Source organism: Monodelphis domestica, chromosome 4 (assembly GCF_027887165.1).
Source record: "Monodelphis domestica isolate mMonDom1 chromosome 4, mMonDom1.pri, whole genome shotgun sequence".
In the NCBI taxonomy this organism is placed as follows: domain Eukaryota; kingdom Metazoa; phylum Chordata; class Mammalia; order Didelphimorphia; family Didelphidae; genus Monodelphis; species Monodelphis domestica.
In genome coordinates this window covers 445,523,176-445,543,477 of record NC_077230.1, presented here as the reverse complement: position 1 = coordinate 445,543,477, position 20,302 = coordinate 445,523,176, and the positions used below count along the sequence as shown (strand labels likewise).

Here is a 20,302-nt window from a genome sequence, read left to right as displayed (position 1 = left end):
ATAGGTCTATTAAGTAATACCGTTCCCATTGTGGCAGTTTCAAGTCTTTTGTTTCAGTCAATATTAAATCATTTATCATCTCAAATATACTAGTATCCATATTTCCCATTTTCTGTAATATTTCTTATGCTGCAATCATTGTGCTATTCCTGTTCTCGTTGTTCATTGGATATTATTTTCCCTTTCCTTGGTAAAAATCCAATCTGACTAGTAAATGTGTATTATACATCTGCTTCAGGTGAAGCACTCTACTAGATTGTGGGGACAGACACAGAAGAAGAAAACAGTCCTTAAAGGAGCTCACAATCTGTATTAATGCATTATCCAGTGGTTTTTTTTTTATTTTAAATTTATTTAATTAATTAATTTGCAATATTTTTCCATGGTTACATGATTTATGTTCCTTCCCTGCCCTCTTTCCTCCCCCCTCCTATAGCCAATAAGCAATTCAACTGGGTATTATTGATCAAGATTTATTTACATATTATTAATATCTACAATAGAGCAATCATTTAGAGTCTAGATCCCCAATCATATCCCCATCGAATCATGTGATCAAGCAAATGTTTTTCTTCTGTGTTTCTACTCCCTCAGTTCTTTCTCTGGATGCAGATAGCGTTCTTTCTCGTAAGTCCCTCAGAATTGTCCTATATCCTTACATTGCTGCTAGTAGGCTTTATCCAGTCTAATGCACAACTTACTTTTGGTCACCATTGAAGTTGTTTTTCAGGCAAGAAGGTGCAATAGAGTGTTAGTTTTGGAGTTAGGAAGACCTGAATTCAAATCCTGACTCAGACAGAATAGCTATGTGATACTGGCAAGTAACTTAACCTGTCTCATCAGTGTTGTTATTGTTACCGACAAAAGAGTGGTTGCCATAAACTGTGACTGCGAAAATATGGTTTCAAGACTTTGAATTGCCAAAACTGTAAAGATAATTTTTAATGTCTTGAGTTAAATAAAAAATAAGTGGTTGCCATGGGAAAAATTCCCAAATATGAAATACCCAAGTCAGCTGGGTTTTATGGAAATTTTAATTAATACAAATGAAGGAATTAAGGAAAGGGAGAGAGAGAGTAAGAGGAAATAGGGCCTAAGCCTTTCTCCTTAAGAGAGAAAACTAAGTCAGTCTTTAATCATTCACCACAAGATCTTGTTGCAAGCAAGCTCTAGTATTCAGAGAGACCCTTCAGTTCAGCTTCCTAAGTGGAACTATTCTTAACTCCCCTGAACTGGTTCAGACAGCTCCTTTAAAGAGAAATTTCTCTTGTGTCACCTCCCCTAAGTTTTCACATCTACCAATCACAGTAGACGTTTTCCAAAGGACTGACCATTCTTAATTCACATCTTGTTATCACCTTCTCTGGGTAGACTAAAACTTCTGAGTACTTTACACCTCTTTGCTAAGCTTGCCCTTTTAGTGATGAATTTGACCTTCATAGGTACTTAGCACCCTTTTGTATTAGATCTAAAAACAGACCTAGCTTAAGGGCTTTTGCCTTACTATAAGTATGGGTTGGGGACTTTTTCATTTTTCAGTAAGGAGTTTTACAACTTTATCTTCCCTTAAGGTATGCCTAAGTATGGAGTAATTTTAAAGTTCCCAATACATTCCTAATCAAGTACCTCCATTGTTTAAAATAAGGAATAGCTTAATCAAATCCTCTGAAGTAGAGTCTGAGAAATTTTAAGATTCACATTATAAAGGTAAAATGAAATCATATTTGTAAACCACATTGCAAACATTAAAGCACTATGAAAATGCTAGCTGTCATCATCATCATTATTATTTTCCAACTTCTACAATATCTGAACTGCTCTTGGATTTTCCTCATTTCATATTTTCCAGTCAGCTGGTCATAAACATTTATTAAGTGCCTATTATGTACCAGACACCATGCTAAGTTTTAAAGATACAAAGAAAGAGAATTCCTGCTCTCAAGAAGCTCCCATTCTAATGAGGGGCAGAAGGGATGAGGGATGGGGAGAAGGCATGCAAACAGTTATGTGCAAACAAGGTATACAGTATAAATTGGAGATATTTAACAGACATTTCATTGATCTTTAGACAGAGAATGCAAATCTTTCAAATGCTCTTTGAGATCTTCATTGATTTGTCAGTTGACAGAGTTCTGTTTCCTTGTGGTGATCTTCTAAAGATACTTTAGTCAAAAGACATTCTTTTCTATCTGAATTTCATTCAGTGACAGTTCATATAAAATTCAGTACAATAGATTATTTACCTCAAAAGGAGAAGTAGGTGAAAATAAGAGCATATTATTTGATAAATTCATGAACATCAGTTCTTGGGGGAAAGTGACTCTTTCCTTCTTGGAAACACTAATAAGCTAGCTATTGGGCAGTTTGGTAGAATTTTGGTTCAGATACCTTTTATGCCTCATGTCACACTAAACTCAAAATGAATATTTGACCTAGTTACAAAAGATCATGTCATTTTAAAAAATCAGAAGAAAACGAGATTGAGTACTTTGGATGATTGTGTACAGAGACTTTTTTTCAATTGGAAAAAGGGAAGAACATAATGATAATGATTGAAATTTTTAAATGAATGTTATGATGCTTTAAAAAATGGTTCAAGATGAAACAGAACAGTGGGACAGCTTTAGAATTACCTTAGAGAATTTATATTATATGTTTTTATGTTTCATCCCATACCTTCTTATCTTAGAATTAGTACTATATATTGGTTCCAAGGCAGAAGAGTGGCTTGCTCAGGTAGAAAGTGTCTGAATTCAGATTTGAACCCAAGACTTCCCATATCTACTCTGACTCTCAATCCACTGAGTCACCTCATTGCCTCCTATGTTTCTTTTTAAAAATATTTTTTGTTGATATAACATCAGTATTCCACCCAGTATTCCTCCCTACCCCAAGGGCTAGTCCATGTAATGAATATTTTTAAAGAAAAAGGAAAAAAAATTCAATAGAACACATGAAAATGTATACCTGTGAAACTCCTATCCTCATATAGGAATAAAGGATAACTTAGATAGCTAGAAGAATAGTCAGTATTCAGTTAGGTCATATGAATATGATAAAAACAAAAGCAATACTAAAGTTGATTTACAACTTTGTTTTTATATCAGTCAAATTATCAAAGAAACTTTATACTAAATAAACAACATTTGGGGAAACAAAGTTCTAGAATATCAAGACAAAATATGAAAAGAAATCTAGAGATCATGGAGCAATTGCTATTCCAGACCTCAAATCTGTATTACAGAACATCAGTCATCAAAACCATTTAGAGCCTGGTTTTAAAAAATAGAGATCAATAGAGTAGTCTACACAGAGAACCAGAAGCGATGGAAATCAGTCAGTCAGTCAGTCAATAAACATTTATTAAGTGCCAACTAGATACCATACACGGTTGGAGCACTAGGCATGACAAAGAAAGGCAAAAGACAGTCTCTATACTCAAGGGACTTCCAATCTAATGAAGGAGACAATGCATATACAGATATCTACATTCTTGTTATAGATATATGAAATAATCAAGGAGGGAAGGCACTGGATTAAGAGGATCAGGAAAGGCTTCCAATAGAAAGTAGGATTATAACCAGGTCTTGAAGGAAGCCAGGAAAGCCTGGTGGAGTGTAGAAAAGAAAAGAAAGGATTCCAGGCATGGGTGACAGGGAAAAAAAACCAACAAAAACCATGGAGCCAAGAAATGAGATGTCTTGTTTAGGGAACAGTAAGAAGTCCAGTGTCAAGGATCAAAGAGTACATGGGGGGAGAGATATAAAGAGTAAGAAGATTGGAAAGGTGGGGGAGGACTGGGTTATCAAAGTCTTTGAAAGCCAAACAAAGGATTTTGTGATTATTTGATTCTAGAGGTGATAAGGAGCCACTGGAGTTTATGGAGTAGAAGTGAAAGTGAATAAATAAAGGTGGCATGGTCAGATCTAGGAACGTTAGAAAAATCGATTTGGTGGATTAATCTGGAGAATGGATTGGAGGGAGACTTGTGGCAGACAGAACAACCAGCAGGTTACTGTAATATTCCAAGAAACCTGCAACAGGGTGGTGATGGCCTCAGCTGAGATAAGAGGGCATAGATAAGAGATGTGTCCCTGAGGTGAAATCAACAGGCTTTGATAACAAATTGGTTGTGGAGGGTGAGAGATAGTGAGGAGTTGAGGATAATGCTTAGGTGGGTAGCCTGGCTAACAAGGACTGTGATACTCTGAACAATGATAGGAAGGTCTAGAAGGAGGGAGAGTTGAGGAGAGATTAGAATGACTTGATTTTGGATGTGTTAAGTTTAAGATGTCTATTGATAGTCAGTTCAGGATGCTTGACAGGTGATTGGGGATACAAGACTGGAGGTCAGTAGAAAAGATTGGGAACCATAGTTGGATTTGACACTTACTAGCAATGTGACCCTGGGCAAGTCATTTAACCCTGTTTGACTCCATTTTCTCATCTGGAAAATGAGCCATAGAATGAAATGGCAAATGCTTACAGTATCTTTGCCAAGAAAACCTCAAATAGAAACACGAAGAGATAGACACAACTAAAAATGACTGAACAACAACAAAAGTTGTATTTGAGAATAATTAGGACAGAGGTGGTCATTAAATCCATGGGAACTGATAAAAATCACCAAGTGAGGTAGTTTAGAAGGAGAGAAGAGGGCCCAGGACAGAACTATGAGGCATACTCATGGGTATTAGTAGGCATGACCTGGATGAATATCCCACAGAGACCTAGGACTGGTCAGGTGGTAGCAGGAGAACTAGGAGAGGGTAATGTCCTAATACTGAGAGAGAAAGGATTATTAAGAAGAGAGTGGTTGCTTCTTGGCCTTTTGGCTGAGATCAAGTTTGTGAAGAAGAGGGTGATACTATCAAAGGCTACAAAAAGGTCAAGATGGATGAAGATTGATTAAAAACAACAACATTGGATTTGACAATGAATAAGTCATCAGTTCTCTACAAAATAACTTCAAATCTAGTATTGAAAAAACTGGAAAAAAATTACTATCCATGAATTGTTCAAGAAAGATTATTAAATCATCCGTCCCTTTTGATCCTAAAAGTAAAAAGTGAATGATACACAAAAATGTTCAAATAAGCAATTTTTCTGGTTACAACAAATTGGAAGCAAAGTGGTTGCCATTCATTTCTAGAAGGGCTGAAGAATATCCTAGAATATTAATGTATTATAATACATGATGGACATGAGAGACTTTTTACAATTCATTAAAGACTGTAGAGGAATTTTCTGACATATGATAAGTTCTGTCCTCCAGCTAAAGGCATTCCCATTTCAAGTAGATTTAGGTTTTACTTCAGGCTGAATTCTTTCATGACCAGTAAGATATGAGTTCAGAGGGAAAGCCTTCCCACATTCATTATCTTTGTAGAGCTTCTCTCCAGTATTAAGTCTCTTCTGTACAACAAGGGTGGAGGTCTGTCCAAAAGACTTTTGACGATTATATTTATAACGTTTATCACCAGAATGAGTCCTCTGATGTACAATAAGGTTTGCACTACGGCTGAAGGCTTTCCCACATTCATTACATTTATAGGGTTTCTCTCCAGTATGAATCCTCTTATGTACAGAAAGTTTGGAAGCATTTATGAAAGCCTTTACACATTGATCACATTTATAAGGTTTCTCTCCAGAATGAATCCTTTGATGTACAATGAGGGATGACTTCTGGCTAAAACACTTTCCACATTCATTGCATTTAAAGGGCTTCTCCCCAGTATGAATCCTCTGATGGGCAATAAGGGATGAGATGTGGCTGAAAGATTTCCCACATTCATTGCATTTAAAGGGTTTCTCCCCAGTATGAATCCTCTGATGGGCAATAAGGGATGAACTGTGGCTGAAAGCATTTCCACATTCATTACATTTATAGGGCTTCTCTCCAGTGTGAATCCTTTGATGGGCAATAAAGGATGAACTCCGGCTGAATGCCTTCCCACATTCATTACATTTATAGGGCTTTTCTCCAGTGTGAATCCTTTGATGGGCAATAAGGGATGAGCTCTGTCTAAAGGCGTTCCCACACTCTTTACATTTGTAAGGTTTCTCTCCAGAATGAATCTTTTGATGTCCAATAAGGGATGACCGTTCACCAAAGACTTTCCCACATTCCTTACATTTATAGCGTTTCTCCCTAGTATGTATCCGCTGATGTACAGCAAGGTTGCAGGACTGTCTGAAAGCCTTTCCACACTGACTACATTTATAAGGTTTCTCTCCAGTATGAATCACCTTGTGCGCAGTGAGGGATGAGTTGTCACTGAAGGCTTTCCCACAGTCATTACATTTATATGATGCTTCTCCAGTGTGAATCCCTTGATGGGCCACAAGTCTGGAAGGTTTTCTAAAAGTCTTTCCACATTGATTACATTTATAAAGTTTTTCTCCAGAGTGAATCCTTTGGTGTGCAATAAGGGATGAGTTCTGGGAAAAGGCTTTCCCACACTCATTGCATTGATACAGCTTCTCTTCTGTATGAATCCTCTGATGTACTGCAAGTTTAGAGGACTGTCTGAAAGCCTTTCCACACTGATTACATTCATAAGGTTTCTCACCAGTATGGATTCTCTCATGTACAACAAGCTTTGCCTTCCATCTGAAGACTTTCCCACATTCATTACATATATAGGGCTTCTCTCCGGAGGGAATCCTCTGCTCCTGCACTGCAAGTTGGGAGGGCTTTATGAAAGCTTTTGCACACCGATTATATTTGTACAGTTTTTCTCCAGAATGAATCCTTCGATGTGCAATAAGGGATGAACTATGGCAGAAGGCTTTTCCACATTCACTACATATATAGGGCTTTTCTCCAGTATGAATCCTTCGATGAGCAATAAGGGATGAGCTCTGACTGAATGCCTTCCCACATTCATTACATCTATTGGGTTTTTCTCCAGAATGAACCCTGTGATGTGTCATAAGAGTTGAGCTTTGCCTGAAGGTCTTCCCACATTCATTACATTTGTAAGGCCTCTCTCCAGTATGTATCCTCTGATGTACAGCAAGGTTGGAGGACTGTCTGAAAGCCTTTCCACAGTGATTACATTTATAAAGTTTTTCTCCAGAATGAATTTTCTGGTGCGAAGAAAGGGTTGAGCTCTGGGGCTTTTCTGGTCTGTGAATTTTCTGATGTTTAATAAGTTCTGTGCTCTGAAAAAAGGCTTTCCAACATTGATTGCATCCATGCAATGTCTCTCTAGTTTTAATGCTCTGATGTAAACCAAGAGACGATTGATGGATGAGCCCCCTACCACATTCATCACCTGTATGAGTCATTTCACCAGGATGACTTTTCTGATGACTTATAAGATCTGGGATTAAAGCAAAAGTGGTCTCACCACGATTATCTTGAAAAACCTTAACTCTGGTTTGCTTTATCTGATGCTGAATAAGCTCATTCTGCTCATCAAAATGACCTCTATATTCATTGTATTTGGAATATCTATTTCCTGAGGTAATTTTCTTAAACTGAATTAGGTCTGAATATTGCCTGATGTTCCTTCCACTATCATCATATTCACATAGAATCTTTCCAGTGGGCACTGTCTGTTGGACAGAAAGGGTTAGATCTAACTCTGGACTAAAACTTCTTTGAAATTTATTACATTCTTCATCTCTCCCTTTACTGGAAGTCTTCCTGAAGTTAATTTTTAATGGTCTGGAATGACTATCCCAATTTCCTTGCTTCTTCTCCAAATTGCTCTCCCAATTCCAGATTTCTCTCAAACTGAAATCACAGGAGATACTTAGTTTTGGAGTAGATTTCTTGGTTTTAGTCCTGGTTTCCCCACCTGAAGGAATTAAAAATACAGAAGTATATTTGCTTATTTCCATTAGCAGAAAAAAAAGACCGATACCTATATTTTCTAACCTCCTTTCCTCCCTTTCCTTGCTTTCTCCTCCCACCTTAACCCAGATGTTCAGTACACATCCAATCAGACTAGATGTGTGACCACAAGTGATGTTATCCCCTCTTTTCTCTTTGCCACCTCTCAATGTCCTCCAGAACCCATAATAGTTGTTCAACTATTTACACTGCTTCAACGTGAACAGAATCACCAACTCTATTCCTCAAAGGGAGTTGGAAGACCTTATGGCCTTACCACTGCAAAGACACTGCTTCCTAACACTTTCTAGACCTTGACCTCTACTGTGTCTCTGTGCCCTACAGACACCCAGGAAATGCTATCTGACTTGATACAACCTAAGGACCCTAGATCTTACCATCCATACAATGCACCCTTATGCCTTCTTGGCCTTTCCGTCTAAACTGTGGCTGAATATTTTTATATATGTTATCTTCCTCCAATTTTCTACTTGGATTCCCAGCACTTAAAATGGTGAGTGGCATAAAATAAAATGATTTTTAATTCTTTTTAATTCATTCACCCAATCAAAAAGAACAGCCTTCAATGGACTCAAATGGTAGAAATCAATAATAATTAGTATTAACTCACATCTTTTAAAGTAATTTACTTTACAGAGATTCACATATGAAACCCCTGGATCCTATCCAATAGGGCAGGCATTCCTGTTAAACTTTATAGCTCATGAAATGGGAAATGTAATAGATAAATGACATCACTAAAGTCACACAGCTAATAAGTAATGGGTTGGGTCTAGAATTCTATTCTGTCAAAGCTATGCAAGAGCTCTTTCCACAGCTCTTGAAAGTCAATCCACATGAGTATGAATTCAGTATTCAAATTTCTGTTATTGCTTATAATTTTTGTTGTGTTCTGATAGGGAAAGGATATGTTCTATATTTCTTTATGAGTTTTTTTAGTCATCATCTCATTGTTAATTTTTGTGAAATTGCCATAATTACCTGAGAAATACACACACACACACATATGTATATATGTATATATATATACTCCCTTCAATAGATATTGGGTAACTGTCAGAGAGCTGTGTAGGCATCATTTTGGGAACCAGCCCCTATGGAGACGCAAGTATCCAACTTCGATCTCAGGTGCTATACTCTTGACCCTTTAGCAGTCTTAGCTACTGAAGAACCTCAGAAAAAAATTCTTACCACCAAATTCCATTGCATTATCAAGAGGTTCAAGATCAGAACCAGATGTGATTTAAGAGTGAAAATGAAACTAAAGAACATGCATTATCATCAATTTTGATACGGCATTCCAAGGACAATGGGGCATTTTCATCTGACAGGCAGCTGCCATTTTTATGGATTGTCTCTCTCCTAATAGAATGTGAGTTCATTGATGGCCAGAACTCCATTGCTTTTCTGTTTATATCCCTAGCACCCAATATAGTGATTTTCACATAGAAACTGTTTAATATGTGTTTTTAATTCATTCATTTAGACATTTATTCAGTCTTTCATCCAATTATTCTACCACACTTTACCAATTACTTTTTCAGTAGTTCTGCCATCATATCAAAGGTCAGGGATCCTCCAAGGAGTTGACTAGAAACCACCCATACCTGTGCATCTCCTATTACTCTTCTCTGAGTCTGTTTATATCTATCATACAGTATAGTGCTGGAATGAATTACCTCAAGTGTACACATTGGATCCTGACTCTTTTGCATACAATGGGACTATTAACTCCGTTGGTATAGTGGCTGGGTTTCTTTTCATGCAGCCAACATCTTTCATTTCATTCTGCTCAAGGCTACACTCCTGATTCTCCCCGACTTTCTCTACCAAGTCACAGAAACCTCTTCCTCCTGGAAGTTGACTCTACTTTTGGCCTTCACATGCTATAATACCTCTAACCAATAGCCTTTTCCTCTGATTGACTTGTTCTTCTTTTAAACCAGCCATGTCTTCATTCTTCTCCAGGCTGCACTCCCTAGTCTCCTGTATACTCTCTACTATGCCCTCTTGCTAGATACCTTAATCTTCACCAACCCTCACCCCTCTTTTAGTATTGTAATCCATCTTCTCAGCTTGGTTCACAGTTCTATTGTTCTTTTATCTACACCTAAAACACTTGCTAGGTGTACCAGACATGACCTAGCCACAGCATGCATTATTACATAGCTATATCTCACACTTTCAAGGTGGCTTACAAAAACCCTCAAGGGCAATGAACATCTCTGTCTCGTGAGTTATTATTACACAATGGATCATTTGTCCAATCAATAAACAGTCAGAAAAAGTGACTCAGGAAAATGACTTTTGGGACACAGAAGACCACCAAAAATGGGGGAAAAGAAAGCTCTGTGTCATAACAGAGACTAATCTTTCTTTCAGGTATAGGCAAACATTAGGCAAGAGAGATCAGGAAAATGACTTTTGTTGACAATAAGAGTTTATGATTGAACTAAAAAGATACCTTTAATATTTTAGGAATGACCTTGGGAAATTTATGAAGGGGAGGAAATGGAGAATTCTTTGCACAATATTTCCAGATGATAATTTTCTGAAATAATAGTTCCCAGTTTCACTCACTTACATAGAGAGGAGTTCCTTGGGTCTTCTTCTTTCAGCATCCAAGCTTCCTCTTGATTCAACTGGGAGATAAGATCTGCTTTGGCCCCTGGAAGCCCTGTTCAAGATAAATAAGGTAGCTCTGAGCACCTAGAGAACTTGAAAATTTAGTTCTTTTGGGGGAAAGGGAGCATGTTAGGAAGGGCCAAAGCATAATATTGAAGCCTCTTTAGGGATAATCTATGCAATGGTTCTAGGAGCTACAGGAGAGAGAGAGAGAACCATAGAATCAATTTGGAATCACGAAATTAGCAACTCTTTCATCTCCTTGCTAGAAAGAGGGAAACACTTCATATCTTCCAGCATTGCCATTTCAATTTGGGGGAAGTATCAAGAGAAAAATAAGGACAGACTTGGTCTGACTGACCCCTGAGAACAAGACTGGTAGCAGTGGATTGCAAATTTAGACTTTATGTTAGGTAGAAAGTCCCAAGAATGAGACACATCTCAAAGGGGAAGGGGTTGCCTTAGGAGAATGAAGATTCTTCTGACTAGATGTCTTCACAAAATAGCTGAAATGACCATATTTTAGGAACATAATTTTGATTTCATTTTTCATTTAAAACTCCTTAAAATTAGGAAGAGATAGTCTGGAATAATAATAAAACTCTATTAGGAAATATAAATGGAAACATATGAATAATATATTGAAATGCATTAGGAAAATATAAAGAAACTCTATTAGACAAAGCAAAATAAATGAAACTCTATTAGACAAAGCAAACACCTTTGGTGTGAGAACAGAAAACAAGAGGTTCCCCTCTTCTTGGACAGGAAAGGACTAGGAATTTTTGGTTTCTAATAATGGTTAAATGCTTGATGCATGAAACACTAAAATAGTCAGGGAAGGAAAGAACAAAGATATACTCCTTTCAGTGGAAGATTCACAATTGCTTGGACAGGGTCTGGGTCAGAACGAAATCTATCCTTACCTAAAGAGAGCAGGTTCTGGGAGGTCTCTAACATAACATCTTTGTACAGAGCCTTCTGGGAAGGGTCCAAGAGACACCACTCCTCCTGAGTAAAGTCCACAGCCACATCCTTGAATGTCACAGATTCCTGGAAACATCCAAAGTCATAGAATTTAGAGCTAGAAGATGCTTTATTAAGTCATGTAGGATAACTTCTTCATTTTCCAAAGGAGGAAACCAAAGGCCACAAATTTGCCAATGATCATATTCCTAGTGTCAGAGCCACCATTTGAAACCCTAAAGCTGGAGACCCAAATGGAATGTGGAGAAGAGCAGTTTATACTAGCAGTTGGAAGAGAATTGAGAAATGTCTTATTGTGACTAGTTTTTACCTAGTGTGTAAGGAAGGATGGATATGATTTATTCATGATTGATGAAAATTTCTGGTGAAGACAGAAGGAGAGAAGACAGAGGGAGATGTGAAACTTTCATCAAACTTGTCACAGGTGATATGTTATAAAGAAAACTTATAAAGATAATTTTGTAGATTTTTCACAAGGACTTAGCAGGTACAGTGTATTCCTTTTTTTAATTTTAAACCCTTACCTTCCACCTTGGAATCAATACTGTGTATTGGTTCCAAGGCAGAAGAGTGGTAAGAGCTAGGCAATGGGGGTTAAGTGACTTGCCCAGGGTCACCCAGCTGGGAAGTGTCTGAAGTCAGATTTGAACCTAGGACTTCCTGTCTCTAGGCCTGGCTCTCAATCCACTGAGCTACCCAGCTGCCCCCAGGTACAGTGTATTCTGCAAAAATATTTTCTGTTATTGCTGAAAAGGGGGAAAAAAAAACAAAGAAAACTCATATAGCACAAATTATTTCCTAAAAGAACAAATTTCACTCTTATCCAGTGGAAAAATATAAAGAAGATTCTTTTATAAATATATTTTCTTGATGCCTTTTGTTTTTCATTGTTGATATTTCTACATGTATACCTCCTCCTGTCACAGAACCACTCTTGATAACAATGAATTTAAAAATAAGAGAAAAAAATCAGTAATACCAATCAGCAAATTTAAAAATTCTGACATTACCTGCAGTAGTTCCACACCCTTGTATGCCCCATACTCTGCAAAGAAGAAGGGGAAGGTGACACTTCATATAGCTTTCCTGGGTTCAAGCTTGCTCTTTGTAATTTTGCAATATTCATTTTTATTGTTTTGTAGATGCTGTTCTTTCCATTAACATTATTATAGTCATTGAGTATAATGTCCTGCTTCTAAATTTTGTATCAGGTGATACAGTCTTCCTGTGCTTCTCCTTATTCATCATATTCTTCATTCATTCCTTACATCATAGCACTATTTCATTACATTCAGGTGCCATGCTGTATAATGAAGGGCTGTGGGATCTTTCTGTCTAAACCCACAGAGCACCCCAAAATGTGACCCTGTTGCCCTTTTCCTTTACATCCTAAGGGCAGTAGAGACTTTGACAATAGCAGAATGAGCCACTGGAATTCAGCAGTCAAAATTCAGACCAGGTATTATATCTGCACATCAGTGCCCAGAGAAACAAGGAGAGATATCTTGCCTATGAAAAGGATTCAAGGAGCAGTTGTGCCACATCTAAAATTGAATTTAGTGAAATCAACTATATGTAGATATTGAGAGAAGTTCTGAGCCTGCACCCAGAGACAAAGCTAGTTTAGGGGAGAAGAGACCCTCGAGGTATTAGGGAATTATTAGGTATTTATAATTAATTATTATAATTCATAATTAATCTATAATGTATAATTATTTATTTATTTTTGTTATGTATTTGAAATTATAATAAATTTATAATTTATTATTATATAATAATTAGGTATTATCTTGCTATATTGCTGAAAGAATATCTCTTTGTGAAAGGGAAAGGGGGGTCAAGCATTTATATAGCACCCACTATGTGCCTAGGACTATTAATTTTTTTTAAACCCTTACTTTCCCTCTTAGAAACAGTAATGTGTATCAGTTCCAAGGCAGAAAAGTGGTAAGGAGTAGTAGGCAATGGGGATTAAGTCACAGAACTAGTAATTGTCTGAGACCAGATTTGAACTTAGGACTTTACAACCAGGCTCCCTGCTCTATAAATTGGACCATCAGCTAACTAAAAAAACTAAACTAAAAAAAAATACATAAATAAATATATATAATATATACATATGTATATATATATAAACATATATATCCTAATTGATATTATGTAGTTAAAGGAACTGGAGTGCTAGTCACAAGTCTCTAAAAAACAAGAGAAACAGCTGGAAGTCACTTCACCCACTTTGCCTCAGTTTCCTCATCTGGAAAATGAGCTGGAGATGAAAATGGCAAACGACTCCAGTATCTTTGGCAAGAAAACCCCAAATGGAAAGTTGAGCACGACTGAAATGACTGAACCAGAAGGAGAAGTTTGGGAACAATGACCAACAGCACATCCCCAGGACTCATGATGAAGCAAGCTATCCACCTCCAGATCGAGAGACGCTGCCCAGTACCAATTGAGGCTTTTTTTTTTTTTGACACAAATAATGAAGGAATTGGCTTTGTTTGACTATAAATGTTTCTTTTTAGCTTTGTCACTGTGTGTTTGGTGGGAGGATAATGAGAGGGATAAAATTTTAGCAGAAAAAAAATAAAATGCATGAAAAAAGAAAGACTTAAATATACACAATGACTACAATAATACAAATGGAAGGAAACACACACACATGCATCAAAAGTGAAGGATGGGGGTGGCAGCTGGGTAGCTCAGTGCCTAGAGATGGGAGGTCCTGGGTTCAAATAGGAGCTCAGACACTTCCTAGCTAGGTGACCCTGGGCAAGTCACTTAACCCCCATTGCCTAGCCCTTACCGCTTTTCTGCCTTGGAACCAATACACAGTATTGATTCCAAGATGGAAGGTGAGGGTTTAAAAAAAAAGTGAATGATGAAAATTTATAAAGAGCAACTATAGTTGGAAAGAAGAGATAAGAGAGAATGCTCCCAGCCCATCCCTTTGGGAAGGTGGGAAGTCAATGGTGTTGCACACTGCAAAGTGTTTTGGATTCTTCCAGTTTATCAATGGATTATACTGATCTTTTTCATCATTAGAAGAGATGGCTCTCTGGGAGGAGGGAGGAGGGAGAAGGGATACTGGAGAAAACTATTATGATGTTAGAAAAAGGACAGCAATAAACATTTAGGAGTAGCAGGACGCAGGAATGGGGGAAATCAAAGATTATGAGTGGATAATGCAGAGTTCTGGAACATGGAAGGTAGCTGATGGCCAGACCAAGGGGATAAACCAATCAATAAACATTTTAAGCACCTACTATGTGCTAAGAAATACAAAAAGAGGGGGCAGCTGGGTAGCTCAGTGGATTGAGAGCCAGGCCTAGAGATGGGAGGTCTTGGGTTCAAATCTGGTCTCATACACTTCCCCGCTGTGTGACCCTGGGCAAGTCACTTGACCCCCATTGCCTAGCCCTTACCACTCTTCTGCCTTGGAGCCAATACACAGTATTGACTCCAAGACGGAAGGTAAGGGTTTGAAAAAAAAAAGAAATACAAAAAGAGGGAAGAGACAGTCCCTGCCCTTAAGGAGCTTCCAGTCTTATGGGGGTGAACATCCTTGTGTGTGTCTGAGGGGTGAAGGAGTAGAGGGGGGGAATCCAGGGGACTGAGGAATTAGGTTCAAGTACTTAAGGGTATGTGTGCTGAAGTCCCTACAAGGATGGCAACCGTTGGGATGGAGAGAAACAACTCAATGAGAAAGGAGAGAAAAAATTCTGGAGATCAATAGAAAGCAGTCATTGGGGTCAATTTGGACAGAAGAGTTCCTGAATGGAGCTGGAAGGAGAGAATCTAAAATTAGCAATGGAAAGCAACAAGGATTTCAATTCCCCCCAATGGGACTAGTGAAGGGATTTTTTACAATTATTTTGTTATTTTACTCTCACAACCACCCTGGGAGGTAGGTGCTATCGGTGTACATTGAACAGATTGGGAGACTGTGGCCGAGGATACATGACTTGCTCAGGGTCATGCAGCTGGTAAGGGGAGGGAGCAGGATGAGAGAAGGGGTTACCATTAGAATATTGGCTACTTCTCTAAATGAACATCCCAGGGCAAACACCAACAACATGTTAATGGGTTCTGATCAAGGACACATGTAATACCCAGCGGAATTGTGCATTGGCTGTGGGAAGGGGTAGGGAGGGGAGGGAAAGAATATGGTTCTTGTAACCAAGGGATAAAGTTCTAAATGGACTAATTAAATAAAAAGAATAATATTGACTACTGAGGTCCCCACCATCTCTAAGATGCTTTAATTTTGAAACTCGAACCAATTTTTTTTAAACCCTCCACCCACCATCTTGGAATCAATTCTGTGTATTGGTTCCAAGGGAGAAGAATGGTCTGGGCTAGGCCTTGGGGGTGAAGTGACTTGCCCAGGGTCACCCAGCTGGGAAGTGTCTGAGGGCAGATTTGAACCCAGGACCTCCCGTCTCTAGGCCTGGCTCTCCATCCACTGAGCCACCCAGCTGCCCCCTCAATCCAACTTTAAAAGGGACAAAGGGTTTCTGACGCAATGTACACATCTGACCTTTGTTTCCGCCTTTCATCTCTTTGAGTTCGTGCCCGAACGGAAAAACTCGGATGAACTGAGGCAGGAAGAAGGGAGCGGGGCCGGGACAACTCCTACGGAGAAGGCAGCCGACTAAAGGAAAGCTAGGGAGCCCCATTTCAGCACTCTGGTCAGAGCCATCCGCGTCGGGCGGAAGGGTCAATGGCCCGTACCGAGTCCCCACAAGGGGATGGATTATACGAGGATAAAAATGAGATAAGCAGGAGGGCCGGAAGAGGGGGCGGGGTCAGAAATGGCGAGGGGCGGGGCTTGGGAGCGTGAAAGGCCTCCAGAGGTACGTAATCGAGGCTGACAGGCTCCGGTAAAAGCTCGCGACCTCTTCGGGGTCTGTGGAAAGGTTCCCGTTTGCTGGCGTTTATCCAGTCCGGGCCCGAAGACACGTACCTGGCACGGCTTCCTCCAGGGCCCCGAGGCCATTCCTTCTGGCTCCAGGCTTTCCTCTGGGGCCAGGCCCCAATCCTTGGCTGGCTGAGCTGAGGAGAGAGATGTGTGTCCCTGAGGGAAGGCCAGCAAGTGGGTCAGGCCTGGAAAATGAGACGGTGCCGAGAGGAACATTATTTCGCCTTCCCCTCTCCCCTTCCTCTTTCGGAAACTCCCAGCAGGAAGGGACCGCCAGGCAGGCAGCTGCCGGCCCGATCTAGGGGAGAGGGAAGCGAGGAAAGGCTGAGCTGCGGAGGGAGGGTCGGATTGGGGCCGGGACCCCCGGGGCAGCGGACAGTGTCCAGAGATGGGGGCGGGGGAGCAAGAAGGGCGGCCGCTAGAAGAGTATTCAAGGTGAGGGGGAGACCCGGATCCCAGCAGGGAGGCGAAGGACGGTGACAGAAAGGGGGGGGGCAGGAGGCCTCTGGGAGGTGGGGGGGCAGCCTGGGAGGTCTGACACTGGCCCTGGAACCGACCAATAGGGACGGAGCAGAGTGCTGAGGGCCAGGAGGGCTGGGGAGGAGAGCCAGTGCACCGGGCTCCTGCGTTCCTGCGGTAGAGCCGAGGCTCGCAGTCCCAGGGCTGGGGCGGGGTGGCCGCCGGACCCCTAGCCAAGAGGGGAGGAGTTCGGATTCTGAGGGGGCGGGGTCTGGCCGCGGGCAGAAGCCGGGTAGAGAGCTTAAAGGCCAAGCTTGAGGGTTGGCTGGGGTGGGGGAAGCTTGGGGCCTACTAACCTGGGGATGCGGGAAGGGGGGCAGTTCAAGGGTCAGCCCTGGGAGGAGGGGACAGAGTTGGGCAGGATGCCGAGCCGGGAACACGATGCGGCGGGAGGCAGACTGAACATACATAGGCAGCAGGGGGTGGGGTGGGGTTCGAGGGCCGAAGGCTGGTGGAAGACCCGGGGGGAGGTGGGAAGTGGCTCGGGGCTGGAGGAAAGCCGGGCCGCAGTGCCGGGGGTGGGGAGCGAACACTACTGTTGGAGACCTGGAGGCGTGGCTCCACGCTGGATGCTGGGGAGTGATGGGAGGCCAGGCAGGAGCGAGGAGGGGTTCAGGAAAGGTTCCCTTTGTTCAGGGGGACGAGGCTAAAGTCCTGATCCGGGAGGAGGCGGAACCTGGGGTCTGGCTTTAAGCTGGGTGCCTGTGTCCTTGCGGGATGCTGGGAGACTCACCAGGAGGTTCGAGTGAAGGGCGAGGCAGCAGAGGCAGGGCGGGGCCAGAGGCTTGAAGAAAGGGATTCCCCGAAGGCGGGGGGCCGGCGATCAGTGGCCACTGCCAGCCCCGAAGGCTTCCTGGAGGAGGAGTTCAGGGCTGCACCAACCGAGGCGGGGCCACGGAAGAGGGGGAAGCTAAGGCCCCGGCCTCAGTGGGCCAGGAGTGTAGTGGGCTCGGGGTCCTCCTGGCTCCAGCCGCCCCGCCCCTAAGGCCTGAGGATTGGGTCTCAAATGGCATGTCCCTCCCCCGGCCCCTGCGTGGCTCCATCTTGGCCGGCCCCCATCCTGCTCTCCTGCTTAGCCCAGGAACCCGGACTTTGCGAACGTCTCCCCGGCCTCTCCTGCCCTGGGTGCTGGGGAGAAGCGATCGGACCTGAGGGAGGTAGGGCGGCTCTTCATTTCTGGATCGCACGACCTTTGGGAGATGGAACGTTGGTGGCGGCAGAGCCTGGGTAACCCCCTATCAAGCCAGGGAAAGGCTTGGCGCTGGCCAAATGCTTGGTGCGGAAAGCATCGCCTCCAGGCTGCAGTGTTTTCTACCTCAAGCAAGCTCCCGGGGAGCTTCTTCTCCACCTAGCCCCTCGTTCTCTCCCCGCCCAGGAAGAGATCGTTTGACTTCCGGGCCTGTTTTGGGGTTTTATTGCCGATCCTCACGACTGGCCTGGCCTGCCTCCCCTTCTTGCCTTCACAGGTGCCCATGCCCTGCCCCTCTAGTTGGCACAGCCCATTCAGAGGCTGGATCTCAGGCAGGCCTCTGCTCCCCGTCCTACCCTCTGGAATTCAATGGCTCCTCTCACTCCTGGGGCTTCTCCGACACAAACTTCCACACCAGGAGTGCCAATCTCACTTCACCTGCGCCAGGACCTTCTTATTCCCCTTCCCTCCTAAGCTTGCCACCCCCCTCCTTCATCGTGGCCTCTGATCAGAGGCAAAGGAGCTGGAGTCCCGCCTTATGTTTCATCTGGGGACAAAACTTGGTCTTGTCCCATGCAAGTATGTGGGGCAGGCTTGAACCTTCCTTTCAGCCCATGTACAGAACCTATGATCCTGTTGATGCTAGAGAGTGGGCTCTCCCAGGGCATGCAGTGGACTTGGCATAATGCAGAGCATCACCTGAGAGAGTACTGCAAGGGGGCAACATGCCTAGCTCCATGAGGTATACATGTACATTTCAAAGGTACATGACTTTACTTCCTAGCTGTGTGACCCTGGGTAAGTCACTTGACCCTCATTGCCTAGCCTTACCGGTTTTCTGCCTTAGAACCAATACATACTATTAATTCTAAGATGCAAGGAAAAGGGTTTAAAAAAAAGGTACATGACAATCTCAGACTGGCTCAGAGCCCCGTCTTTGGATGCCACAAGTCAAGCGGGACCAAAACAGCCTCTTTGGGGCTACTAAGAAGCCATGTGGTTCCCAGTCAAAGGGTGGGGCTGATACCAACCAAAATGGCTTTTCTAACAGAATAAGGGGGCACAATTTAGAATAAATTTATACAATGCTAATTATTGTCTTGGGTATAAGAGCAGAGGGATCAATTGGTGACAAGAGAACAGACCCATCAGACCAATCACTGAACTAATTTATGATGGAACAGAACCATAAACAAATAGGTACTCACTCCTAGCTGTGTGACCTTGGGCAAGTCACTTAACCACCATTGCCTAACCCTTACCACTTTTCTGTCTTGGAACCAATGCATAGTGTAAGATTTAAATCAATATCCAATAATTCCAAGTATTATATTTTATAAGATCTATTAATAATCACTTGAAGTAGAAAAAATACAAGAACAAAAGTAAAAGCCCGAGTAAAGACACATAAGAAAATTCCCCTGCCTCTCACCTCACCCCTGTAGAGATAGGATTATAGCAATAAGTATGAGGCACATGCTGGGAACTCTGAAGGATGGATTTTGGAACGTGGAGAGAGAGAAGAGAGTTTTAAGGGTGCAACAGTCAACTTCACTCACTTCTTGTCCAACTGCCAGAGAGGAAGGACCTTGCCTTTCTGCTTAGCCTGTCTAACCAATCCTGTTGTGAGAGAAGAGAAACCTTTGAAATTACTTTGGAGGTACCTTTTCCACAGAAGAATCCTACTAAAAGAAGATCTCTTTATTCCATCAACTCTGACTGAAAAGAAGTGCTAGCCAGAGTCCATTGGTGTGTGGACTAAGGAGTTCTCAGGCCCAGCCCAGCAGGGGTGAACTCAGTCACTTTGAGTTCATCCTTATTCAACCTTGAAGAAAACTAATAACAACCAAATAAACCAACAAAGGAGGATTTAAGTGTCAGGTAGCAGAGAGAGGTTTTGGGATACTTAGCCAGAAGCAGGGAGTGATAGGGAGCTTCAAGATCTCGAAGAGTTCATCTCGCAAAGGGTATAAAGGGAAGGGGATAGTATTAGAACATAGAGATTAGGGCATCCTTATTTCTAAATCCTCCCTCCTTCCCTTTTTTTTTTTTTAATAATAAATCTGTTACTGTTACATAAAGAAGTTTGGAAGATTGGTTTGCACTCTGGCCCTAGTGTGATAAGGCCGAATCTGCCTTACTTCACTATAGGGGAACTGTGGTACTTATAACCAGTTCCGTTGGATAACAACATCCA

General features: G+C 41.8%; 1 protein-coding gene across 4 annotated transcripts; it reads right to left on the bottom strand.

Annotated features, from left to right (window-relative positions):
* Positions 1–457: 457 nt before the first annotated feature.
* On the bottom strand, positions 458–19,484 carry LOC103106872 (zinc finger protein 271-like). 4 transcript variants are annotated; one of them, XM_016422732.2, is made up of 5 exons: positions 17,650–19,484; positions 16,443–16,531; positions 11,416–11,542; positions 10,449–10,541; positions 458–7,808 (listed from the first exon to the last, which is right to left on the bottom strand). In XM_016422732.2, the coding sequence occupies exons 2-5, from the start codon at positions 16,473–16,475 to the stop codon at positions 5,293–5,295; spliced, it is 2,769 nt and encodes a 922-aa protein (XP_016278218.2). In that variant the 5' UTR covers positions 16,476–16,531; positions 17,650–19,484; the 3' UTR covers positions 458–5,292. The 4 variants fall into 4 exon arrangements, with proteins under 4 accessions (XP_016278218.2, XP_056652811.1, XP_016278217.2 ...); XM_056796833.1 differs by lacking the exon at positions 17,650–19,484 and adding an exon at positions 16,955–17,080; XM_016422731.2 differs by lacking the exon at positions 17,650–19,484 and having other exon boundaries at positions 16,443–17,080.
* Between the last annotated feature and the right edge of the window lie 818 nt (positions 19,485–20,302).